The 27,590-nt window shown below is 34.1% G+C and overlaps 1 protein-coding gene and 1 non-coding gene across 2 annotated transcripts in view; one reads left to right on the forward strand and one right to left on the reverse strand.

Annotated features, from left to right (window-relative positions):
• The window catches only part of LOC146163115 (intermembrane lipid transfer protein VPS13A-like), a 67,838-nt gene extending 40,626 nt beyond the window's left edge, over positions 1 to 27,212 (forward strand). Inside the window, exons 49-76 of the mRNA XM_083382889.1 lie at positions 455 to 635; positions 2,386 to 2,543; positions 3,003 to 3,193; positions 3,874 to 4,003; positions 4,629 to 4,762; positions 5,501 to 5,660; positions 6,312 to 6,540; positions 7,096 to 7,263; positions 8,392 to 8,563; positions 9,404 to 9,469; positions 11,702 to 11,903; positions 12,192 to 12,302; positions 12,695 to 12,840; positions 13,753 to 13,929; positions 14,610 to 14,708; positions 14,940 to 15,056; positions 15,389 to 15,549; positions 15,967 to 16,118; positions 16,355 to 16,474; positions 16,791 to 16,954; positions 17,426 to 17,595; positions 18,920 to 19,037; positions 20,152 to 20,246; positions 20,802 to 20,925; positions 22,218 to 22,253; positions 23,081 to 23,350; positions 25,465 to 25,539; positions 26,101 to 27,212. Of these exons, the coding sequence (XP_083239015.1) occupies positions 455 to 635; positions 2,386 to 2,543; positions 3,003 to 3,193; positions 3,874 to 4,003; positions 4,629 to 4,762; positions 5,501 to 5,660; positions 6,312 to 6,540; positions 7,096 to 7,263; positions 8,392 to 8,563; positions 9,404 to 9,469; positions 11,702 to 11,903; positions 12,192 to 12,302; positions 12,695 to 12,840; positions 13,753 to 13,929; positions 14,610 to 14,708; positions 14,940 to 15,056; positions 15,389 to 15,549; positions 15,967 to 16,118; positions 16,355 to 16,474; positions 16,791 to 16,954; positions 17,426 to 17,595; positions 18,920 to 19,037; positions 20,152 to 20,246; positions 20,802 to 20,925; positions 22,218 to 22,253; positions 23,081 to 23,350; positions 25,465 to 25,539; positions 26,101 to 26,202 (4,028 nt within the window). The 3' untranslated portion in view covers positions 26,203 to 27,212. The remainder of the gene's footprint in view (positions 1 to 454; positions 636 to 2,385; positions 2,544 to 3,002; positions 3,194 to 3,873; positions 4,004 to 4,628; positions 4,763 to 5,500; positions 5,661 to 6,311; positions 6,541 to 7,095; positions 7,264 to 8,391; positions 8,564 to 9,403; positions 9,470 to 11,701; positions 11,904 to 12,191; positions 12,303 to 12,694; positions 12,841 to 13,752; positions 13,930 to 14,609; positions 14,709 to 14,939; positions 15,057 to 15,388; positions 15,550 to 15,966; positions 16,119 to 16,354; positions 16,475 to 16,790; positions 16,955 to 17,425; positions 17,596 to 18,919; positions 19,038 to 20,151; positions 20,247 to 20,801; positions 20,926 to 22,217; positions 22,254 to 23,080; positions 23,351 to 25,464; positions 25,540 to 26,100) is intronic.
• On the reverse strand, positions 19,435 to 19,550 carry LOC146163116 (U5 spliceosomal RNA). The gene has a single exon (XR_014494624.1). It is a non-coding gene; the product is annotated as a U5 spliceosomal RNA (small nuclear RNA).
• Positions 27,213 to 27,590: the final 378 nt, after the last annotated feature.

Raw genomic sequence — 27,590 nt, forward strand, 5'->3', positions numbered from 1 at the left:
TCTTTGTGGTATGTTATTTTTTATAATTAGACTTTATGTTTTTCAAATATTATATTTCTTCATTCTTTTTAATAGCAATTAATTTGTTTACAATTTTTGTTAGCCTATAGTTAAATGTTTTCTTAAAATTGCAATATAATAGGTTAAGGTAAAATTGTTTGGCCTTTAGAAAATTTTAAAGTTTTTTATCATTAATAACAAATTGAAACACAATTTTATGTATAGTATAAATTTTTTTGTTATTGTCTATTAAATATTTTTATAATGTTTGTATAAATTATAGAGATTTGAATAGTATAAGAGTTAACTTAAACTTAAAAGGGTAAACATTTACCTACATTTTCAAGATTTAAAATGGTTGCATGATTTTTTCTCATAGTTTACTGTAAATTGTAACAAAAACGTTTGGCATCCTTTTAACCTAAATTATCGCGCATTTCTTGTATTTATCCAGGCATAAGGACGGTTACGCTTCAATCGAAAGTTGTTCTTTTCAACCACATGTCAATCAGCTTGGGGGTCTACCGGAAATCCCCTTTCACCCAGCTTGGGCTGATCAAAGCGGACAAGAAGTTCGCCATTCCCCACCAGTACTTGGGAGACGGGAGTGTACTTATTGAACCTGTCATCGAAAAGTATGTTCGACAAATACATCGGATAAATGAAGGAAAATAATCACAAAAACCTAGAACAAAAATCCTATTTTTTCTTCAAGTATTTTTTTCGACAATGTCATTTTTTTTTTGATAAAACATTTTTTGGGCAATACTTTTTTAAATTTTTTTTTTTTTTGGGGGGGGGGGATAAATTATAAATTATTTTGAGTAGTGATTGGAATATTGTCTTTAATTTTTGATTCGCTACTAAGGTCAATGAAATAATTAGACACAGATATTTTTATTGTGCGACCTCAAATACTAACCGTTAAGCTTTGACGACCCAATTCTCTTGACAGAATATTCACTTTTTGTAACTAAAAAAAAAGTTGTCAGCATAAGTAAGTTCAAATTTATTTAATATGAGCCATGCCTTCGTATTACTTTCGTAGTTTCCTTGGTTTACGGATGAATCTCGCTCTGAACCAACATCAATAAATACTTTAGTCCAGGGGTTGGAACCTTTTTCTAGTCGCGGCCAAAACCAAACTCAGAAAGGTTTTTGTGGGCCGCACAAAATGTTAACTAAAAAATGTGTTATTAAAATGTTAGAACAACTGTGAATCAGGCGAGCCTAGGGATTTGTTGCACTTTAAAAACCTGTTTAATTTTATTCTAGAAGGCAGTAAAGTGTTGGCGCAAAGAGCGATAATAAAGCCTTTGCTTGGTTTAAAATTGGAGTTTACACCTCTCCTTGCATATTACTAATAAAAGGTGTAATAAAACTGCTTTGAGGAAACGCGTTAACTTAGTTAATAAAGCTCAGTGGTTGTTAACCTTTTGAAGTCCAGGCAGACTTGGCGAGCAAAGCGAGCGCGATTTTTTTCGGTATACCGGCAGTTCTTTTAAATATCTATCGAGTTTTTATTACATTGTCAACAACAAAATGGTTGAAAAATATATGTCCAATATTTTTAAATACGTTTTCCGTTTGTCCGTGACGTACTGCCTACGTAAAAACAGCGACGTACGTAAAAACAGCAACAAAACGTAAACAAAGCGGACGTAGAAAGATGATTCGCGCAAAGCGGGAAAATTTTTAGCATTTACGTACTTAAAATAGTCAAAAAGTATTTGAAATGGACTCGTGTCTAGTTTGTCAAAGAGGCGGCGGGCCGGATGAATTACATTGGCGGGCCGTAGGTTGCCGACCCCTGATTTAGTCGTTGACCTAATTAAATCAAACGGGGAAAACATTATGTGTAGCGACCTATGTTGAGTAACACAGCACCAAGACCTAGTATAAGTAAAGTTTAAACTTTATACAATCTTTTCTCGCAACAACAAACTATGATGTTTGGAGTTTACTGTTCCAAGGTGACATTTTTGTAGTTTAACTTCCCCTGCATTTCTCAATTTTTATAGAAATTAAATTTTTATTTAAATTGTTTTCTTTTTTGATTAAGAAGCTCGCTTTTAGTATTACTGTTTTTAATTAATAGCATATGGAATACGATAAGGAATACCAGTAATGGTTAAAATGTTGTCTGTGATTTGTTTTGGATCAACAGTATATCTAAGTCATTGGTTCTTAATCTTTTTCCTTGTTGCACCCCATTCAAGTCACCAACCAATTCTCGCACCCCTTTTAGAATTGCTTAAATACAGCATCTGTAAAAGTCAAACATTTAAATTGCTAACTGGAACCTAGTGTTGGATGAATATCAACGTATTATCGAACCAAAGCCTAGTCCTAGTATATGTTAAAACAGCAAATCTTTTTTCGCAGCAAGAAAGTAGGTTCTTGTGAGGTTTCTTGGAAGGAGGTTCTCGCCACCCCAGGATTCCACAGCGAAACGTTTCTACGATGTGCCCCTAAAGATAAATACTCCGAGGCTGTGTTTGTAAACCTCGAGTTTGATGATAAGAACCACCTCAACGCTAATGGTGATTTATAAATTAAATTGAGCATTTTTAGCATTGTTAAAATCAGTTTTAGGTCATATTATTTGCACGTTACCTTTCTTTTATTTCATTCAATTTGCCAAAAAAAAATAAAAAGTTCGCGGCACGTCGTTTTGTAACAAATAACAAGCAAGTCTGTTGCAATTGGATTTAAAAATAATTTGAAATGTTTGGAATCGACAAACCTGTTTTATTCCCAGCAATCTTGGGCATTTTGGACATTAAAAATCAAAAAAAATAAAATAAATAAACATTCTAAAATATGACAACTACTGAGCCAGATTTGTAAGGTTCCACTTAATTTAATAAACTTCCTTTTTTCGTTTTACTGTGATCTTAAGAAACTATAAACCTGAAATTTTCTACTAACAAATTTAATTTATTTTTGTAATATTATTTCTAACACAATTTAATTTGATAGTTTTTTAATCTTTATCTTAGGTGTCAAATCGGATCATCCCTCGCTCTCCGTCCACCTCCGTCCTTCCGTATCGTTCCGCAATTTCCTTCCCTTCCCCGTCAAGTTCCATGTTTCAGGAGTCGCCTACGAAGGCCGCACCAAGGAGTTGCAGGCTGGGGGAACCACCCAAGTGCTAGATGCTGAGGTTGAAAAAAGCTTCATCAAAGTTGAGGTAAAATTGACCTTGAAGTTAGGCATTAAAAAAATCGATAAAAAGAGCGTTTTTTTAATGATTTCTACTTTTAGCGTCGTTTTATTACTCTTACAATTGACTGAAACAGGTTTGCCACAAAGTCTTTTGAATCTATAAAAGTGTTTTTATTGGATTTGCGCATTAAAATGTCTTTGAAATACCCTTGTTTTTCCAAAATTTTTAAATAGTCCCTGCATTGATTTTTTATGCAGTTTAAAGAAAGTGCAATCGTAAAGCTTTATTAACTAACTATTTGTTATTGTGTTGAACATGGCATTATACTTCTTTATTTTTTTAGCGTGTGGCAGCCCCAATTTTGTTACAGTAATGTAAACCATTCCTGTTTTACTTGTGTTGTATAGTGGTTTTAACTGCTTTTTATATTGCATTTACATTAAAATAACATTGTAATTCGTCAACAACGATTATATTAAAAGTTTCCTGTAATAATAACTTGCTTATTGTTTAGCCGACCTAATCCATATTCAACTTTTCATGATTGCGTCAGCTTTTGAACCGCATTTTTGGAAAAGGTTAAAATATTTTTTTTCAAAATTAAACTTATTTTTAAAGAAATAGGGATTATTTAATTATTGTGTCACTGCTTATGTGCTTTACCATCCAGTAATCCCTGATGCTAGTTGTTCTAACTGTTCCAGGTTCCCAACCAGCGCAATACAAACTGGCAAGCTTCGGTTCAAGTTAAAAGTGGAATGCTCCAACTAACTCCGTGGATATTTAACGATACTAATGACACAATGAAGACAATGGCACTAGCTAAGCAAATAAGTAAGTAGATTGATGACGTAATAAGTTGATGAAGTAATGGCTCTAGCTAATAAATAATTAAGCTGATGACGTAATAAGTTGATGACGTAATGGCTCTAGCTAAGCAAATAAGTAAAATGATGACGTTATAGGTTTATGACGTAATGACGCTAGCTAAACAAGTAAGTAACTGATGACGTAATAAGTTGATGACGTAATGGCACTACCTTAACAAATAAGTAAATTGATGACGTAATAAAACTAGCTAAACAAATAAGTAATTTGATGATGTAGCCATTAAAACAAAATAATTTAGTCTAATGTTAAAGTAAATGACGTAATGGCGATATCAAAAACATAAGTGCTAAATTTTACCTTCGCACAACTACAATTTTAAAACCGATTTCTTAAAATGAATATCATGCTTAAATATCAAATGTTAGTGTTAAGTGCAAAAAAGTATTCGAGGAGGAGATGCATTTAGGGTTTAAATTGAATGAAAAGCAGTTTGTCAATAATTACATTTAATGCATAACAATGTTTGTAGCTTGTGTTAATGCAACTGACTTTTTTAATTCCCGATTGTTTTGTATTGTAGAAACATTACAAAAAGCTAGAAATCCAACTAAGGAGCTTTATTTTTTAGGTTACGAGAACGGAATGATCCAAGTGACCCTCTACTGCCCCTACTGGCTGGTTAACAAGACGGGGCTTCCCCTCGATTACAAAGCTAGTGATGATAATGCTGACAAAGCAATCCAACATGGAGAAAATGAAAAAGTAAAGCCTATATTAAAATAAAAGTTTGTGTTTTTTAAATGAACAGTTATATGGAAAAAGTCTGAAAATTCGTTGATACAATAAAACTTGTGTCATAAACTTCCGAACCAAAACATTGTCACAAAAAAAACTATTTTTTCTCACAATATAAAAAGGAAGTACAAGTGTAAGTTAAGAGAAATCAATAAATCAAACTAAAGTATTTTTCTCACAACTTTTATTACCGTAATTCAAATTTACAGAATTTATTGTTACAAAAAACATCTACTTATCACAACAGTGCACAACTTTAAACCCCGAAATGGTAGATCCTTATTTTTTTGACACTTTACGTCAAGTTGAACACCTGTGTTCCAGTAAGCGATATATTTTAGCAATCATATTTTACCTAATAAGTGGTGTATTAACGTTCCAGGAGGCGATGTTGTCCACAAATAATTATTTTTTCTCACAATTTGAAAAGAAAGTACAAGTGTAACTTAAATGAAATCAATAAATAAAAACTGAAAAAATTTTCTGACAATTTTAATAAGAGTAATTCAAATTTACAGAAATTTTGGCAACAAACATAGTTGTCACAATAGAACACAACTCTTAAAAGGCTAAAATGTTTGTCTCAAATTTTTTTTCTTACAATTACTATTTATAAATACAAAAATGAACGTCAGAACTTCCTCTGTTTCGCAATTATGATCCTCAATCATATTTTACCTGATAAGCCCTGTATTAACGTTCCAGGAGGCGATGTTATTCTCGTACACTTCCAAGTCCTTCTTATCCGCCAACAAGTTCCAACTGCGAGTTTGCAATTCTTCATTCAGCGAGAGTTTCTCGCTCGACGCTGTCGGGAGTTCCGGATCCATCGTATGCAAGACTAAAGACTTCAACTACATCGTCGGTGAGTACTTACGTCATCCTTAGGTTAGTGACGTCATGCTTAGGTTAGTGACGTCATCCTTAGGTTAGTGACGTCATTAGTTTTCAAGTAATATCTTATGTGATAAGGAGGGACATCCAGATTGCCTCAAGACATTACTCGGTTAGGAGATGCCTTCAGTAGGTTACTAACTACATCTATGAGTATAAATGACATCATCGTTGTTTTAATGACGTCACTATGGAGTGAATGACGTCACTGTTTGGGTTGAGGTCTTACAATTGGGTTGAGGTCTTACAAGATGATAATGACATAATCAGCGAGTAAATGATGTTCTAATCGTTCGGAGGAAGTTTTGTGATTTTACAGTTTTACTGAATAAAATTATTTCCTTTTAATCAAACATTGACTATCGTTTCCAATGTTGTTCCTTTAAAAGCAGTTATTATGTCCCTAAAATTGTTTTCGAAACGGTTTAAATACCAATATGAACTACGAAAAATTATTATTAAAAAAATCAAAAATGTATTACAACTGTGCGCTATGGTCCAAAGTTTAAAGTCGCGAAGTCGGTGAAATCAATGAAGTACGAAACTAAAAACAAAACGATGAAAGGAAAAGTCAACAAAAGTTAGATTTAAAAAACATCTGAAAAAATCCACTTATTTCCAGGAATCCAGATTTCTCTCACAAGCTTTAGTCTGACCAAGTTGATCACATTCACACCTTACTTCTCCCTTCGAAACAAGTCCGACTTTGACCTTGAACTGAGCGAGGTCAACCCTGACACGTGGCTCAAGGTCGAAAAAGGGCAAAAGGTGACCTTGTGGCCCGAGAACAAAGACCATTGTCTCGTCGCGCGCGTCAAAGGAAACGAACCATCGGTCTCAACTAAGTTCAGGTTTGCGCGAAAATTGTTTTTTTATTTTTATTCGTTTTTTTTAACTGAATTTTTTTTAATTTGTATTTTTAAACTATATTTGGTAAAAAAATTATATTTAATAATTTTAAATGTGATATTATTTTAAAATTGCCACAATTTAGGTATTCGTATGTATTTATTCTCCGAAAGAAATTATTAAACAGGTACATTTTATAGCGCATTTTTTATCAAGCGAACTGCTGAAATATGTTAAAAGACACAAAAAAGAAATACATAATGAACTATTTCTCAAACTTCTAGCACATCAAGAAGAAAAGCAGTTGTTTCTTTAAAAATATTTATTTTTTATTATTGCTACAAATATTGTTGCCTAAAAAATGTCTCCTCTTTGGAATATTATAACTCAATTGCTAAAACCTGGACATAACAATTAATCACAAGAAGCTTTGATGTAAGGAAAATATTATAAAATAAGTTAAACAAGCTTTTCAGAATTTTTTTCCACAGACCCTTGAAAATAAAGGATTTCACCATAAGACGAGAAAGTTAATATTGTTTTCATGTTTGCCTCAGGTTCGACAAACTTGACAGCGGTGTTTTGCTTCGTGTCGGAGATCATTCCTTATTCGCTGAAGTTGCTGTGACCGAAGCTTCAGTTGAAATATCACTTCGTAACTACTTTGCTGGTGCCTCTGCATTGCTGGTCGTTAACGATACACTCGACCTCTCATTCGAATGCTGGTACGTTGATTGTTTGAATTTTGTAATGCGTTCTGTTTTTGAGACTTTTTGCCACGTGCTTACGTGCCCAAACTATCAAACGTTAAAAGTTCCCCAAAAGGGTCCATTTACACATATTTTAAACATTAGTAAATTTTGGGCGCTGAAGGTAATATGTTTAAATATCTTTGCAAAATAGTATGTTTGGGCTTCAGGTGACGTTTGGCAATTTTTTCAACCTTTGACGTCATTACGCCTTTAAACTCCGATGTCATCCCATAAACGTCATATTATCACCTTAAATCTAACGTCATCACTTGATGTCCCCAAATCTCTGACGTCATACAAAAACTACTCTGACCCTATCACTTTACTTCATTACCTCATGAAAATTTCTGAGGTCATAAATTTACGCTTTACGTTTTGAAAAAACTCTTGACGTCATTACCTTACGTCATTATGTCACTCCAAAACATTTCACGTCATCAATTTACGCTTTACGTCTTGAAATACTCTGACGTCATCTCTTCGGAACCTCTTACGTGATTTGTTTTTATTAGTTTTCTGATATAAAATTGAGATTTTGGCAACTATATTTTATTTTTCAAAGCTCTAGGTCTAGGATAAATAAATATGGGCCACGCATCAGTGGATGTTTGTTACATTGTTCTTTATTTGTCGTTATTGGTTTAAAAAAGTCTAACCCTGTTTGTATTTATGCATATTAAATACATTAATTAATTAAAGGACATTCTGACCTCGGCCTGCAATTATTTAACCTTTACTAAACTGTTGCTTTTACGATGCTTCTGATAACATTAAGCTATATCGAAGAGTGTTAACATTATAATAACCCCTCGGATCAATATTGGTGATATTTTTTGTTAAATTATGACATATTTAAGGTTTCATTTTGGTCGACTAAAATAAGAAATCATCGCTATACATTAGATCCCGCCATGGCACCTCCAATCATTAAGGTAGAATGACAAGATTCTCTTAAAACCAAGAGCGATATCCAAAACCCCAGTTATCCATTTACGCAACAAAAACTCTGACGTCATCCATTTACGACTTATGTCACAAAGACTTTTACGTCATCACTTTACGTCATTACGTCATAAAAACCTCTGACGTTATGGTTTCCAGGCAGAGCAAGCAGGATGATAGCAAGCAGTCGGTGTTTACTGGAAGTAGTCGCCACATTTTGTGGTCCAGTCCAAATGAGAAGCGGGAAATTACTTGGAGGTCTTCATCGGGAAACCAGGAAACAATTGATGTGTTCAGGGAACAAACCGGCAACTTTATGGCAACTGGAAAGGTAAATACTGCTGGATTTTGTGGTACGACGAATAAATATTACTCAAGGGAAGTGTTTCTAAACTGGGGTCCGTGGGCCATTAGTTCATTACGTCCATGACCTAAATACAGTTTTGCTTTATGAATTTATTAAGGAATAATATATATTTTTTTCTTAAGAGAATAGTTTAATTGCAACATAGGTTAGGCGAATTTTCCCTTGAATGCACTAGGGCTTTTTTAGTTTCACATTTCTTTGACCCCAAACAGCTGGCTCTTGAGCCTATTTGTTTCATGACGTCATCCTTATGTCGACCTTGGTCCACGCGATACAATTGATTTAGGGTTTTTGCTTTTATTGTTAAATTTTTTTTTGTTTAAACCGTGCCAATTCAAAATTTAAGTCATATCAAAACGCATGACATTTATTTCGTACAGTTAGGCTACAAATGATTTTTTTAATGGAAATCCTGATATTTGTTTCATACAGAAATGCTAGAAATGCATTTTTAGTTGTAGAATTTAGACTATGACAAAACACACACAGAAGCCACTAGTTCTTCAGCAAAATAAAATAACGTTGAAATAGCTTATTTATATAATGCTTAAAGTTTATCCCACACAGCTTTGCATTCGATAAAGTTTGTATGTACATTGACAACGTGATTCTTACTGGAGAGTCGGATAGTTTTGACTTCCAGATTTTTAACTGCCACAAATGTATTGTACTTGTAATCCTTACCAAAGCTCACACAAAAGTTCCTATTTAAGGTGGAAATATGTTATTTACTTAACGGTAAAAGTTTATCCCACACAGGTTTGCTTCATAAGGTTTGTATGTTTAACTTTTCGGTTGCTATAGACAGGAGGCCAGAAACTGGTTGAGACGATTCGACACAAAATAAGCTCAACAGGCGGGAGTAATAAGGTACAATGGTAGCATGGGTGGCTAACTGCTTTCATTGCCAACACTCACACTTGCTATTCTACCATCGTGGCAAAATCTTGATTTCTAACATCTTAAATCACTTTTTAATGAAGGCATTTAAAACGTTAACACAAAAACTAAAACCTTTAACCATTATATTTTAAACTTTTCAGCTTGAACAAAAGTTTTTTTTAACTTTTTTAACTCAATTTTTTTTATAAATTTCAAACTAAAAACGTCCACAACATAAAATCTCGAACAACATAAATAAACTCCATTTTAAACTTAATCAACATTTTACCTGAAATCAATCCAATATTTTTGTTAATTTTTTTTTGGGGGTAAATAAACTTGAAACATTAATAACAACATAACATCTTTAAAAACCTAATCACTTTTATTTTATTAACGTTATTCGAAAAGTTTAAAATGCTACCTGCTTTTGTATGGGCTTTGATATTTCTTCTACGTTTAACTAAAACGTTTAACCATTACGATCAAAACTTTTTGGCCTAAATAGGTTTTATTTTTCTATAAAACCTATTTGATATTTTTTTTTATAAAATGTAAACCTAAAAGATTGACAAATTTAAGTCATATATGTGGTAAATTTTAAAAATCAAATAATTTAACTACTTTATTTAAATAATTTCATGCGATATTGTTTTGACCTTTCTAACCTAAACTAAAAACTAGTTTATTTTTATGTTTTTAAAACATTTAATATTAAAAAGGATTAATCTAAATTTATATTCCATACTAACACAAACATTCGATGAAATCACACATTTACAAAAACATCTTATGATTGCATTTGAGTGATTCTTTCCTCAACAACGCATTACATTTTTCGGCAATGAAAGTCGCCATCTTTCAACGTCCCACAATCACTCATTGTCGTCCTTTGTTTTGTCCATTGTTTGGTGAACAATGCAATTGTTTTATTTGTTTACCTTCAAAAGCGAACTCAAGCCATTATTATTTGCAACAATCAAAATGCAACGGTGATTAAAGAATATAAACTTGATTGGTCAGGCATAACTTATTCTCTTGATTTTATCATATTATTATTAGATTTAAAAAAATAACCATTGATTAACCACATTTCTAGTAAAGGTATGTTTTACAGGGTTGTCACACACTCTATTATTGTCTTTAAATTGATCTACATATTAAGTCCTTAAAAAACCCTATGCTTTTCCAAAATCTTTGAAAAGTATTTCAATTTATTTTACGTGTAGCTTGATTAGTGCCTTGATAAAACAAATTGAACTCTTTGTTATTGTGCTGAACGTGGAATTTTACTGTTTTGTTTTGAAATTATTTAGAAAAACGCCAAGCGGTCGAATTTTAGGTGTTTTGAAAAACCTACCCTTTCGTTTGAAGTCTTTGAATGATGAAATAATTTTATAAAACTGTGTGGCAACCCTGATTTGCAAACCACATTACATTTTTAGCAGCACTTTTAGCATAACTTGTGTTATTTTGTGTAGATTTGTCGGTTTGATGTGATTAGCTGTGTTTTTTGTTTCTGGGCTGACGCAAATTTTTATTTTTATTTCACCTCGCCCTACAAAATTCATGTTGTTTGTTTAAATATATATTTGCTGTTAAATATATATTTCAAAATCACATATTGATTTATGATTAAAATACCTTAGTAAATATTTTATTAGGATTGCGCCGTGTTAGAAGTAATTTAAGTGAACGGCTTAACTGCCAGTGACGTAATCTGCAAACTAACGTCAAAGTCAAGTCCTTTTTAACATTAATAGATAAAAATCAGTTACAAAATATATCTCATTAATAAGGTTATTACAGGTTAGTATTTAGGGTTACCCAGAAAAAGCATAATTTGGGATTTAGTTAAGCTTCCCAAACAAGCATTACATTATTCCACCATCGCAGGTGTGCTTGTACTGTAACTTTTTTCATTGACCATAACAATAGCGACCTGTGATATCGTATCGAACGGCCGATACTTTTCCACAAAAATATCGAAATAAAGCCCAAAGTATGGCTCATCTATATCCACAACAATTTGCTTACTCCGTGTTGTTTTGTGGGCGGTCGATATTCTTTTTTTAATAGTTTTGGTTTCGAAATAATGTCAAGTTCAAAGTATCGCATTGTGACAGTAATGAAGATGTTTGGGTATTTTTGCTCAAAATGTCCATAACGGAACGAAGTGTATCTTTTATCTCTAATTATAATAATATACTCCACGTTCAGGTGTACTTTGTGTTGTTTGTGGACGGATTACAACGCGTCCTCCTCTTCACATCGAGCGAAGATCGCGCTAAATCTGCGCAGGCATCTCTCCAGTTCGAGAGGAACAGCTTCGAGCTCACACTGGCTCTACACGGGGTCGCCTGCTCATTAACTGACAGCTCAGCTCATCGAGAAGTCGCTTTCCTCGCTCTAACTAGCTCGGGTGAGTGGGAACACCGTTTCCATGAGTTTCTTTTTTTCCACACAATGACTAAAGCAACTAGATCTAGTAAGTGGGTAAAACTGTTTCTGTGGGTTTGATTTAAATGTCAGAAAAATAAAGTAGTTTTTTGCGCTAAATTTTTTGAGGAAAACACTATTTTTTTTGAATACCCCGTTATTTAGGAATTGTAATATATGAAGACCTTAACTCGGTCGTATAAGTATATTTTTATGCCTCATTTTTTACTACCACACTGGTAAAAAGCGACGTTGTTTTTTTTTCCCACAGGTCTTGTTTGGGAGGAGAAGCCGAATCGTCGTTGGAAGCCGCTTGCCACAAAGTTCAGTCAGTTGTTGGAGACAGAATATCAAAAGAAACTGTCAGGTGCAAATACTCCCGGTAAGCACTTGAAAAAAAAGTATTAAACTTTGATCATCTAGTTTCGCCAATAATATAAATGGTGAGAATCTTACGCTTTAAAAAGATTTGTCTCTTATTTTTTTTAAAAACATTTTTTCTGGGCTGATCGGTAAGTACAAATTTAGATTTCTGCTTTTGAATTTAAATTTTCTGCTTAAGTTTGTTTCCAATCACAACAGTTATAACATTTTATCTCATGTAAATCGCTAATGTTATAAACACTCTCATAGCATTTAAAATTTGATTTTCAGTTTTAAAATTTATTGGAAACCTTTTGCGTGTATGTGCTCTCTTTTTATTATTCACCTTTTCATTTAATTGGGTTTGGTGGATTTATGTTATTGTCCAACATAGTTTTCGTATTTTGGCAGAATTGGTTGGCCTGGACAAGCACGAGTTCCACCTGGGTGAGATGAGGGTGACCAAGCCCCACTCCTGCCCCCTACAACGGTCATTCACCCCGGGTCTTTACCTCCAGTTCGCCAGCTCAAACACACAAGTGTCGGTTCACGCCAAAGTAAACAACTTGTGGTGTACTATCTGCTAAGCACAAAAATTCTCTATGATGACATGGTATCACTACCCTTAATTAATTAGTGCAAGGTTTACGTAATTCCATGACATTTTTTGACGTCACAAAGTTATGTCATACCGTGATGTCAAAAACTATATCTTGAGAACACCTATTGTTCTTTAGCGGGCCCGTGCTCAAATATACAGTTTAAACTCAGTCTATTTCGCAAAAATGCGTTTGTTTGGTTAAAATTGGCAAAATTTTTAATGTAAAAGGATAAGGATCGACTGTAATTTTTTTTTTTTGAACCTCAACAACCTGATTATCGTTATACAATGCCACAAATACTGCTGCGTTCCTTAATGAATTGTTTATCAAAATTTCCGACTGTCATTTCATGACCCTTGCAAGGCCATTGCATAATTCACGCGCTGATACCACAGTAGCCGCTAGACTTGGAGTCAACCGTTATAGCCCAGAGAGTGCAGAAAACGATCAGGGAAATTATTAATTAATTTCTGACCATAGGTATTATTACATTATGGTTTTATTTCAAACTGTTATTTATTCGAACGTGGATGTTGTTCTTATCTCGTCCCTTTTGTAAGTACCTTTTTTGGTTTCTTGCAGAAATATTTTCTGCAAGAGAACACGTTAAAGAGATTCGCAACAACGACATTCATAGTTCAATTTGAAATAAATTACAATTTGTAAAGTTTATTACATACAGCGCAACATGCCATTAAAATATATGTAAAGCGCATTATGGGCAAAACGGACTTAAATGTAGTAATAACTAGTAAAAATTCTGAATTTAGAACTTGGTAAGATAATAATAAGATACACCAAACTTTAATAGTATTTACTGGACCTATATTTACCGTAGTTTTTCACTCAAGTCATATTTGCGCGCAGATCAACCGAATGCAGATGGACAGCCAGATATCGGGTGCCACCTTCCCCGTGATGCTTCACCCGATCCCACTGCCCCGGTCTATAGCGATTGACAGCACTCCCAAGCCTTTTGTCGAGTTCAGCTTCATACAACGAAGCAGCGAGAACCACAGCTTCACACATATAAAGCATCTTCAGGTCGGGTTTATATCTACTGGTGTTTATGTGTAAACTTGGACAACTTGATAATTCTAGTTGTTTAGCTTGACAAAGTAGAGTGATGCTTTGTGTACATGTGTCTGTTTGTAATATTTACGTATGGGTGTCTGTTTGTATTATGTATGTGTGTCTGTTTGTATTATGTATGTGTGTCTGTTTGTATTATGTTTCTATGTCTGTCTGTATTATGTGTGCATGTCTGTTTATATTATGTTTGTATGTCTGTTTATATTATGTTTGTATGTCTGTTTGCATTATGTGTGTATGTATGTTTATATTATGCCTGTGTGTCTGTTTGTATTATGTTTGTGTGTCTGTTTGTATTATGTATTGTGTCTGTTTGTATTTTGTATGTTTGTCTGTCTGTATTATGTGTGCATGTCTGTTTGTATGTCTATTTGTTTGTAATATGTATGTGTGTATGTCTGTCTGTTTGTATTATGTTTGTAATATGTGTGTGTGTGTTTGTTTGTATTATGTGTGTGTATGTTTGTTTGAGCATCGATATTGACTTTTTGACTTTTTGGTGCAAAAAATCCCGTTCTTATATAAAGTTCAAAATACAACAAAAACTCTCCAATTGCTGTTTTATATTACCTTCTTCAACCAAAATCTAATGATAGAATATTATTAATTAGTAATATGATCTTTACCTCCAGCTCCTGGTCCAAGAGTTCAGCGTCAAACTTGACAAGGGATTAATCTCGGCTCTTTTGCCCATATTTGGTGCGGAGGAGGTCAAGGTCACACCACAACAGGTTTGTGCAACCCTCACAGTCACATATAACTGTAATTATAAACTATCAACCTAAAACAAAATTAATTTTTGAAATATCATGGATTTAAATTAATGCTGCTTTAAAATTAGTAATAAAAGAACCTAAAATTTTAATAAAACAATGTGAGAATTGTTTGAACTTTTATGATTAAAAAAATTAACGGCAAATTGCAATTTAATGAGTTTGTTAAAGATCTGTTGTTATTGGCAGGAGCTGCAGTACTTCAAAGATGACCTCAGCACAGCGTTGAGTGAAACAAATTTAGATGATGACTCAGCAGGAAGCAGCGTGGTTTTCTACGACTACCTTCACCTTTCACCTATTAAGGTTTGAACTTTTAACTATTAAGTTAACCTGTAACATTTAATCTATTAAGCAAACTTGTCAAGCAAATAGCAAAATTTGTAGCATAAATTTAGTTATTACTTAACGAAAAAAAAATTAGATTTGACAAATTTTACAAAAATGTTGTTCTTGTTTTTTCAAGAGTTGTAGAAGAGTATAACTTTGCGAAGCGGCAGAATTTTGCCATGTTTTCAATTAACTAAATAGATAAATGATGCATGATGTTGAAAAACAAGTAGTTTTGTCCTAGAAATTTATCTGCTTTTCAACTTAACGTTTTTATAGCCACTCGCACACTTTCCATTTTTTCCCAGGTGCATGTTTCCTTCTCGATGCAAAACCAAAGCAGCGACGATAAGGGACACTCGTCACAGGGTGGCGCTACAGAGGTAGTCAAACTTCCCTTCAATGCTTTCTCAGTTGTTCTACAGTCGGTCGGTGTCACTGTGTCAGATGTGGATGATATCGTCTTCAAGTGAGTGATTCTAACTTTATCGATGAAGAAGATTTATAATGTTGGCTTGTCGTTGTTATATAAACTATCATGTATAATATATATATACGTTTCATGTTATAAATTATGAAAGTCCATTACAATATTAGGGTAAAGTGTTCCATTGTCCAATGAATTAGATTTTTCAAGCAAAAATTTTCGCTTACTACGTCATACTCGTACAGACTGGCCTATTACGTCATAATCGGACAGACTTGCGTATTACGTCATACTTGTACAGACTCGCTTATTACGTCATACTTGTACAGACTCACTTATTGCGTCATACTTACAGACTCGCTTATTACGTCATTTTTGCAAACTCGCTTATTACGTCATTTTTGCAAACTTGCTTATTCGTCATTTTTCAAACTTACTTATTACGTCATACTCCTACAGACTCGCTTATTACGAGCGGAAGTTCCAGTTCATGAGCTCGTCACAGTTGACCAGCGCCGTTACACTTCACTACGCAGGACAAGCGATCAAGCAACTTTATGTTCTTGTACTGGGGCTTGACGTCATCGGCAACCCCTACGGACTCGTCATGGGTGAGATGATGACGTCATATAGTCTTAAAGATAGATTGTTAGCAAGTGTCTCATAACAGTAATCTTTTGCCAAAATTTTGTTTTTGATAATGTATTTGGAATGTTTAGATTTGTAAACGATTATGTTTGTTATAGAAAGACAAATCCGCATTCCGCAAAATTCTGTTTTAACTGATCTTTGTATTTTGTTTCATCTACATTTTTCCCTTATTAACCCCAATTTATCGTCCACCCAGGAATCGCCGAAGGTGTGACGAGTCTCTTCTACGAACCTTACCAGGGGATTATCCAGGGTCCAGGGGAGTTTTTCGAGGGGCTCGGACTCGGGGCTTTAAGTCTGCTGGGGCACACAGTGGGTAAGTGAAGTGGGTTAGTGGACAACTTGATACTTAAGCAGAATATCTGATACATTCTCAACTCGTTCCAAAATCTGTTTTTTCTTCGTAATTTACCATTTTGACATGTATCGTATGATATTATCCTGTTTCGTCATAGTAAATGGTTTTAGTTGCAAACTTAGTAGTTTAAAATTTATCGCGAAATTCGTGCTGTAACAAGAAATACTAACTGTAAACCACTATAGAAAAAAAGTAAAACGCATTTACCCATCATTTACGATTTGACAAACATCAACAAATCATCCCTAATAAATAAATAAATTCTTCCCGCCAGGTGGCGCAGCGGGGGCGGTTTCCAAGGTCACGGGCGCGCTTGGCAAGGGCATCGCGAGCATGACAATGGACGACGATTTCCAGAAGAAACGTTTGGAAGCGAAGAACAAACAACCAGCTGATGTTAAGGAAGGATTGGCGAGAGGTGGAAAGGGTTTCGTTATGGTGAGATTTTGAACGTAAACAACCTATAGTTACGTCACAATGCTAGTCGTTATGTTCGATAAAAAATGTTAAAAGGTAATTTTAAGGTTAAACTTTAATTTTATGAAACAAAGTGGCTATTTTTTTCTCTGGAACCATTTTATAAAAAAAATAGAAAACCACATTACGCAAAATTAAAACAAAAATAGAAATTTGCAAAAAAATCTGATAAAAAAACTATCATTGCCAAAGGCGTATATAAAAGGTAATACGTTTAGTTTCCGTATAGGCGGTAAAAGGCATAAAATGACGATGATTCATATCGGAACAATTGTTCAATTGTATCATAATAACAATATTTTTCAAAAATTATATCCCTAAAACTTGTTGTAAGTGCTGTAATTGAAACTAAATCCCGACATCCCGACACCCCGAACTCAACTTTCTTTGTGCATAATATAATTTCTAATCAACATTTCACTTTCTTTCCAGGGATTCGTTGGTGGGGTAACAGGGATCGTCACCAAGCCAGTGGAGGGGGCAAAGAAAGAGGGGGCAGCCGGTTTCTTCAAGGGGGTCGGCAAGGGGTTGATTGGGGTGGTCGCACGGCCCGTCAGTGGGGTGGTAGACCTCGCTAGCAGCACATTCGAGGGAATACAGAAGTAAGTGGACGTTTGTGCCTCACAGATATACTGGACTTTATATGATTGATAAATATGCTATTTAAAGCCGGGCTACGGAGTCGGGCAAAAATAACCCGAGTCCAACTCCCGAGTCCGACTCCGGCAATTAAAGTAAACCCGAGTCCGACTCCCGACTCTGACTCCGGCCAAATGTGTGATTTCGTCGAGTCCCTAATCAGGCTCCGACTCCACAGCCCGTATTCCGCCAATTTAAGTAAGTTAAGGTGGATTTTCAGCAATCCACTCATAAGGGTGTCATATAATTCATTTACATACAATAAATGGTTGAAAATTATTCCATCATTTGCTATTACACGTTTACGATTTACAGTTGGTGCCCATTTCAGTTTTAAATTTTGAACTGCGCATGCGTACGTAAGACTCAGGACTTGGTGTCATAATTGATCCACCCGCATTACATGGTTTAAAAATATTTCACCATTTGCTATTACACCTTTACAAATTACACTTTGCCGCCTTAATAGTATAAAATTTGATACTGCGCATGCGCACGTCGGACTCGGGACTCGGGTAGTTTTACGTGGTCTTACTCGAATCCCGAGTCTGACTCCGAAGCCCTGCTTCCAGGCGTAATTTACTAAAAGGAATTTATTTCTGTACTTATTTTTTTCTCCAGCGTTTTGACTACATACAGGTAGCTCATACGGAGAAAATAAATAGTCTATTATGATTGACAACAATATATTGATTTTTCTATAAGCTAAAATATTAGTGCTGTAATGGATAAATGACTTCATTTACTTTTTTTTATTATAAAATTTGATAATTTTGTAAAAAAATTTGCTCAGAAAAACAATATACTTATTATATTTATTATTTTAGTAGCGAAATATATTTATCATATAACATCCAAACAAACTGATTTTCGGTTTACTAAGTTCTGTACTTGAGTTAATCTTTGTATTTAATGTGCAACCAGAATCGTTTGTTTTCACCATTTGGATTTAAGCATATTCTGCTATTCCAAGAATCTTTCGATTACTTCCTATATGTTAGGTTTTTGTTATTTTTAGTTGAGTTACTTCTTAATTCTACTTAAGTTATTTTTAAACGATTTGACTTGGACTTAAGTTATTATTAATTCACTTGTTCAAAGTTCTGTATATTCTATTTTCCGGTTTCAGGATCCTATTTAGAAACACTATATATTTTTGCGTATACCTTTTTTTGCACAATACGTATCCTATGCCCAATCCTGTACCTACATACCTTTTTGGTATAGCTTTCCGTAATAATACCCCCAATCTAATTTCCCTTTTCTCACGGCTTATTCTGTCCACAGGGTGGCGGACATGAGCGAGGACGTGGGTAGGATTCGTCCAGCAAGGTGGATCGACCCTAGTACGGGGATTATACAACCTTACTCGCTACGCAGAGCACAGGGCGCTGCTATACTACAGGTACATTATGTGTTGTACTTTCTATCGGATTGTGTGGATACTGGGGGTATTCGTATGAATAATTTAATATCATTACTCACGATAAATACATAAAACAAATCTCCCATTAAGAAACCGTTTTAAAATGCGACAAAAACATTGTTATTCGTATGAAAATATAACATGATTCTTTTACACATAGAAAACCCTTGACTTTTTTTAAGGTATGTGAAATGAATATGAAATATATTCCAGTTGGAAAACTGTTTCAAAATGCGACAAAAATATTGTTTCTTTTATTCCACTATTTATTTACGGAGAACATATACATATTAGCATTCGAAACAAATTTCGAATTTCCAACGCACAAAAAATTGTACGAAATTGCTCACGTGCGAGATAAATTTGAGGGTTAATAACCCCACAATGGTGGGGGAGAAAAATTATAAAAGACTCATTGTAATGCTCCTCTCCACGGAAATCTTTAGTAAAAGGCGAAAGATTTATCCGAGTTATGAAGAGAAACCAGAGTAACCATAAAGTGCGGGACGCGAGAGTTTTGACTTCGACATTTTTTTTTCGTTTGTGGGGTTTTGGGGAATTTCAAACCAATGAAGGATGAGATTTGAGAGTATTAGTGCTTCTATTACATAATTAAAACCTTTTTAGGTTAAATACTACTTTATATTTAATAACACACCATAAAAAGCTAGATTTAAGTAAATAATAATCTAAACTAAATAGATATTTAGATACACGGGATATTAATGTTTTTTCAACGAAAACGTTTATGTGACTCTGTGTTAAGACAAAAAAAAATTCAACGATTTAACAAACTTGGAAATGTTGCACCATCGTAGAAAAATATTTATAACATTCTCTTTAGATAAAAGCCCAAACTGAGTTTTTTAATCAATATCGTTGTAAAGGTTTTCATCGTTTTAACAAAACTAATTCAGTATATTTAAATAAAAATTTACATTTACTAAAATGGGAATGGTATTTTTTAACTTTGGAGCATAATGGTTGGAGGTTGTAGTAAGACGTTATAAGAATATCAAAGCCCATACAGAAGTACGTAGCATTTGGAACGTTTCGAATAACTTCATTTCCAACATATTTTTTAACGTTTCAGGAAATTGAAAGAGGGAAGTTTACAGCAAGCAACCAGTACTTGGACCACGTGGCAACCAAGAAGGACCGGAAGTCAGTTCTGCTCCTCACAGACAAGTGAGTACAACAAATATTCCTAAATTTAAAACGAATTTGACTTCACAATTGTTTAAGTAGTACTTACCAACAATTGCGATGCACTCATATTGATATGCAGCAAGCAACGGTGCTATGGTCATTTCTCGACTTGCTCCTCTTGAACCTGTGTAGCTCAGTTAGTATCGCGACAGTCCCGGTATGACCGAGGTCGTAAGTTCGAACCTCGCCACAGTCTCGTTTTACGAACGGTATGCAACAGGCAACTGTGCTGTGTTGTTTCTCGACTTGCTCCCCTCTGAGCCTGTGTAGCTCAGTTAGTATCGCGACAGTCCTGGTATGACCGAGGTCGTGAGTTCGAACTTCACCACAGGCTGGATTTTACTAGCCTTGTCCTTGTTTGTTTGCACTATGATTCTAAATAAGACTGATGGCCTTTCCGAAGGTGTTCGGTATATAATTATGGAGGGTTTTTGACTAGAAAACAAATGGTACATTACACAGCAACAAAAACATCCGAAAACTTGAAAAATCAGTCTTGTTCCGGCTGTCAACCAACTTTTACATTTTGTTTAGAATGATTCTGAGCACACACACCGGTAACATACTTGGTCAGTGGACTTGTGATTGGAAGTGTTTCTACGAGGAGCTTACAGGTCCACCTCAACTTGAACGTAACTCTATCAAGTTCAACATTAAGGTGAGAACTTGGTCATTTCACCTTCCACCACTGTACTGTGTTCCAAAGACGGGGATTTCCCGTGTAGGGTCACGAGTTTTTTTTATATCAACACGGGTTTTAGTTCTTGTATTTTTTAGTAAGGAATTTACCTTTTTATATATTTTTTAGGTTTAACTTTATTATGTATTTGTTTATAGGGTGGAGGAGTATTTTTTTTTTTTTGTGAGGCTGCTCAATGTTTTTCGTTTAAAACCTTTAATAGGCGTTACTGTTGTTTCGAGAAAAACTTTTTTTTTGTTATCTGAACTAGGATTACCCATTGGGCCAATTGTTTGTTTAACGGATGTGAGAAAAATGTGTTTTTATTGATCTACAGCATTAGTTGTAGCAGTATGAATGTTGTAGCAACGTATGAGAATGTTCATTCACTGTTTATAAACCGTAGTTGTTTTCTAACTTTTTCTAACACTTCACTACTAACGTTTAATTCGTGCAACAATTAGGCTGCCTACTTGTATTTAGAGTTATGTCTGTTGATACAAAGTCACTGACAATTTTCTTATTGTTTTAAAAAAGTTCACAAGTTTCTGTTATTTTGTGACTCTTTTTTCCACCTTTTGCAACTGATAAGCTAATTTATTATTTAAGTTAAACATAAAGCTTTTTTGTGGTATTAGAGTGTATTTAATGTTGTCTTTTTCAGTTCTATATTTTGCTTTAAATGCTTACCTTTAAAACCTCTTTTAACTGACAGCGAAATACAAAAAAATATATTTTATTTCAAGCTAAAATTATGGGAGTGCTGTAGTAAAACAAACTTTTAAACAAGTTGCTACTGTGTTTAACATGGCATTTATAGTGTTTTGTTTTCAAAATATATAGAAAACATCAGGTAATTTAATTTTAGGACTTTGTAAACCTATTGATTTTTTTGAATAGTCTTTTCTTCTGTTACACTAAAAGTGTGACAACCCTGCCTTTGTAACTTAATGTTTTCTTACCTATAATACCTATAACGGTAGGACTTTCAATAAATCTTAATGTAAAATATATTTTTCAATTTAAATATTTTAAAGGACCACAAGAATTATGGTGCTTTGTTGTTATCTACCGAGATAAAAAACAATAGTGTTTACCACTAAACTAAGAGTTTACCAAAGATATAGTTTTCGTTTTTTCTTGAAAATTGTCATATATCTTAATTTCTTTGCCTTTAAGGTCTTCGAAAAAGTCTTTTTTCGAAAGTCTTAGAATCGATTATACATAAAAGTGTGACAAACCTATATTTTTAACTGTTTTCTTCGCTACAGAGACATAAGCCTAGATCGTCGATTAAACGTCTGAAGGTATTTTCGTTTTTGCCAAAACTGCGCGAGTTTTTGCATGGACTGATTGCTGCATTCGATTGTTAGACAACAATGGGCTGGATTGCGCAACAATGGGATCGCGAATTTGTTGGATTGTTGCCAGTTTAAATCGCGGAATGACGTTTGCATTTAAGATTGCTTGTTTTAACTTGTGCCAAAAAATCCGTGTGAAAACATCTCGGACCTACCGCATATAAATATTAAGATTATGATGCACCTCTTTAAATAGAAAAAAAATTATAAAATTTTTACGTTCAATCAACAAACTTAGCATCTAGAGTTTGTCGGTTTTACCTCTCTACCGCCGCAAGCGGATTTATGACTTATTGGAAAAAAGTTGTGACGTAATGCGATAAATAAATATTACGAGTTGTGACGTAATACGTTGAATAGCCCACCAGAATTACATTGTGGCTAGTTGCTTTACAGCAAACAGTTTTTAGTTAACGTTTAAATATCCGACAATATCGTATCTGGATCTTCACGACATTGAAAGGTTTATTAATAAAAAGGGTTTTATTAAAAAAAATTCAAAAACGCTATTTGACAAAAGTATCAACTATCGGAACAAAAGTATCGGGCGTTTGCGGAACAAAATTGCATTTTAACGGGTATTCACCCTGGTATGTTGCAACACGTTGAAATAACGTTTGTCAGCTGAAAGTTTTCGGTCATCTCACAGAGGTCTAACATCATTTCTGGCCGCCGATTAAATCATCAAACATCTACCAAATGCTTGTTTTCCGTTCAACGCATGTCTTTTTCTTTAAGTTGCGTTTTATTTTTTGTTGCCGACCAATTCCCAGGATCCGCAGTCAATTCTGCGCCAGGAAAGCCAGGAAAAACTGGACGCCCTTCAGCAGGACTTTAACCCCCTCAAGCTGGCTCGATTCGCCGTCTCCTTCGGCCGGAGCGCTGCTGGAACCGTGGCCAGTCAGGCCAAGACGGCCACCCGGACCCCCTTCGGGCGCATGTTCTCTAAAAAGGGGCTTTTTTCGCGTGAACCGCCCCCGGTTCAGTACAACTCGGGGGAAGCCAACTTGAAAATGCAGCAGCAAAGTGACGTCGACGACCAGGTTTGTTACGTCACAGCGTCACTTGTTCTGTGTTTGTGACGTTATTTGTTATCATCTTGCGGTTTCCTAATTCTTGTAAGGCTGCTGGGTAATTGTGGTGGGGTTAATTTGTTTTCGTATTGGTCTGTTGTCCCTGATAAGCTGTTCTTTGATCAAAGTGTTTTGTATATTACAACTTAATGTCTATACAGCTTGATTTAAAAAAAAAATTGTATGGCTGATCTAATTTAATCTTGATCTAATTATTGGTTAATTGCAGTGTGTTGTGGTTTATAACTTCTTTACAATTTGTATTTATTGTTGCCCAAATTTTAGAGCGTAGCTCTTGATTTTATATTAAAAAAAAATTAATTTATTTTGTCATGGCTGATAATTTATTTATTCTTGGTGGAATTTTTGTTTTAGTTACATTGTGTTTAACATTACAACATACGAATTATGCAATTGTAGTTACAGTGTGGAAAAAATTGAATTGCGCAGTTTATTATTTCGGCAAGTTGGTTTCAACCTTTTTTCTGCCTTTTTTGTCCCTTAAATCGGTCACTGGCCCTTTTGAAGCCATAGCGAAGCGGGTAGCATTTTGAACATTTCGAATATACATCTTTATTTATTTTAAACATGGTTAGAAGGCACTTATTCCCTCAAAACTATGGAAACCTACTTCTGCATGCACTCTGATATTCTTACTACGTAATTTTATATTTCCCAACATACCCGAATGTTTCATACATTACAGAGTAAAAAAAAAGTCAGGAAAAACAAATGATTAAGCAAATGTACGAATCAATTACACAAATAAACTACAAAGATTTTTAAATGTAATAATATATCAATTATGCTGCTTTTACTGCCCCCTGAAAACCCCATGTGACCCCGATCACACATTTTGTCTTAATTTTTGACATTAATGTGGTGCTAATTTGACTATAAACACAATTTTATATATTGCAACTTGTTAACTTGTTGTTTTGCATTCACATATTTTTGTCGTTTTGGATTAATGATGTTTAACTAAATCCAACCATTTTTTTAAATCAAGATTTTCTAAATCATTTCAGCCATCGTTACTGTTTTCTGCTTTTTGTGTAATCTTCACAAACGTTGTATTTCGACCAAAGTATTGAAGAAATATCCAAGTGTATCATCCAGCAAATTTCTAAAAGAGTTACAAACACTCCGCCACTAGATTTATCCTAGGATAATCAGGTGGCAATATGTAAAGACAAAGTGTATTCAATCATCGACAAGCGTTTGCACAACCTGCTTTATTTATTCCTAATTTGACCTGATGAATCACGGTTGTGCGAAAGCTTGTCGAGAATTCAATACAATTTGTTTTTATATAGTGTCACCGGATTACCTTGTTTAGAATTAAACAAATACGAACAAAAAAAAAATAGATTTATTGTTTTATTACAAAAATATATTTATTGCGTGTTTATCAATTTAGTCATTGTGATCAAAACCTTTCCCTTTTCTCTTATGTTCAATATTACGTTGTGTTACGAATCTGTATATATTGACGAAAACTGTGATTTTTGGAGCCGACTTGATTTTTATTTGATTTAATTTGACACATAGTAAATGATTTTGCATTGTCTCACCAAGTGGATCCGCTGCAGACCACAAATGGCGGAAGTTATGCACGAGTGATCTTGTGAGCATGTTTTTTGGCGATGATTTGCAAAATTTTGTGACTTTTTGAATGCTTTGTGTGATTTTTACAATGACGTTGCCGTGTATTAATGAATTTTATTTATTTTTTAGGTACCCCTTATGTTATAATGAAAGAGTGATTTTTGTCAACTGATTTGCATTTATTAAATAGTTAAATTAAACCTTAAAAAATATAATACAAACAAATATTAACAATAAAAAGTAGATTTATGCGCTTATTAAATTATTTATTTAATTTAAATAAATGTTGGTTACACTAATATAATAATAAAATTTAAAGTATGCAAAAACAAGTCGAAAAAGTTTTTTTTAATTGGGAAAATGTATGCAAAAACGAGCAGTTAGTGACCTAAAACTGTAATTGTTTCTAAAAAATTGGCGTAATGTCTTATTTTAATGTAAACTTGTTGATTTTTACTCGTTTTATTTCTGTCCAGACCAAAACCCGTTCGTTGTTTGGGAAGAAGCTGATTACTGAAACCACATCTTTTCACGAAGCCGCTAATGCCGAGGTAATAAAAGCAATTTACACCAATACTTGTCACATTGCTAGTTAAGGTTTTTGGTTTGTTTGTTTATGTTTTTTAAAGCGTTTTCCAGCAACTGATAATGATGCAAGTTCGCACCGAAACGTTTTCATCAAGATAATGTCGGTTTACTCGATCATTTAAGCTTTAATACTCTTCATAAAGTTTTTTTTTTGCTAAATATTTATTAAATAAAATTCTTTCTTATTAATCACTTTAAGTTGGAAGTAAGCGCTTGTCCTAAACTGCACAAAGACGTACATTTTTTCTCTCTCGTTTGTAAGATAATTTCATTTATTAGTTTTTATTGCATACCCCCGCATTTTCTTAAAAGTTTTTTCCTTTTAAGTTAAATGTAAAAAGCATTCATCAAATTCAAACGTTTTTTTAACCTAATCCACACCTTATCCTGCCTTGGACTCAACATTTGATCAATCTATTTTTCATATTAAACATATTTGTTTATTTTAAACGCGATCGACGTAATTCTTTTTCTTGCAAAATTAAAAAAAAAATTTTCCTAAATTCTGAAAATTTTTCTCTCAGTACATCCTGAAAAAGATCATGACAAAGTTGAGCGACGTTAAGAGTTCCCCGGAAGAATCGACCGGAAGTTTTGCGAGTTCCGCTTCTTCCTCCAGCAACTGAAACATGGAACACTCCGCGTAAAGTTGCGGATAATTCCGCAAAGTGGCCACTGCCAATTATCCGTAAATGATGAAAATCCGTCTTTTAGTTACAGACATCCTTCAAAGTTGGAAAAATATTCGGATTTTAGCGGACTATTCCGTTAAGTAGCTGCCGTTTGTCCACATATGACGGATAAATCCGTTTTTTTTTCACTGCAGCCATCCTTTCAATCGCGGAAATTCCGCTTTTTAATGGACTGTTCCTAAAGCACTAAAAGTTTTACTTTTATATAAATTTCACTTCTGCAACTTTCCATATGCAACCGTTAAAATAAAAAAAAGTCAAAGCAAGATACTTAAGCAAGTCGAAAAGTTTAGGAAGTCCTGGTTTACATTTCAATGGTATCTCTATCTTCTTCAAATTTATTTTCTTTAAATATTGACCGATATAAACAAATGAGCCACGGTGTGAATGCGTGCTCTTACTCTCAACCCCGTATTTATACAAACTAGCCTGCCTTGTGTACAAAAAGCTCTCAAATAATAAATGCGCTTTAATCAATATAATTTAGGAAGTGGCTATTTGCACAAATCTCTTGGTTACGCATACACGTGTTTGTAATTGTACATTGATTTGAATACTGGTTAGCCGGGTACCCACACACCCATTTGCGATGTGTATTGATTTAAATTACTTTTTAGCTGGGTAAATAATCTATTAAAAAAATTATTAGTCAAAGTACTAAATGAAGGTTTGGACAACCTAAAACCTCATATATCCCAATACAAGAAATATATTAAGAACATTCCACTAATAATGCCTAACCGCTAGATTTTGCGACGTTCAATTGACTCTGAGCTGATTCGTCTTTCTTTTTAAAGTTTGACCTTTACAAATCGCTGGCCATTTTTAGTTTGCTGATTTTAGCTCTATTTTCGCCGTCTTTTTGACATGTTAGCTTAAAAACCTGTCAATTTATCGTGTTTAGTGCATGTTTGTGAATACCTTTGGAGCATAATGTTTGGAGGTTGTAACAGAAGTAGGTATCATTTTGAACGTTTCGAATGAATAAAAAAATGTTCAAAACTTTCAAAGTGCTTCCTACTTCTGTATGGGCTTTGATCTTCTTATTACGTTAGTGAATACCCTTTGATGGACACTGAAGTCTAACATTTTGACCAGAAATTATTTTTGACGGCTTTTTGAGTTGACGATCATAGTTGGAAAAAATGGAAAAATCAACTTTCTCGAACACACACTAAACCTGTTGCTGCTTGCTGCCATTTTCATGATTGTTAGTATTGACATTTATCAGCCAATTTATGCTTTATTGTAAACCTAATGCCCATTGTCAGCAATTACACCAATTTGAGCGCGAGTCTGCTTTGGCAAATGCTGTTATTTCA

Source organism: Ascidiella aspersa, chromosome 2 (genome assembly GCF_963924565.1).
Source record: "Ascidiella aspersa chromosome 2, kaAscAspe10.2, whole genome shotgun sequence".
NCBI classification, from domain to species: Eukaryota; Metazoa; Chordata; class Ascidiacea; order Phlebobranchia; family Ascidiidae; genus Ascidiella; species Ascidiella aspersa.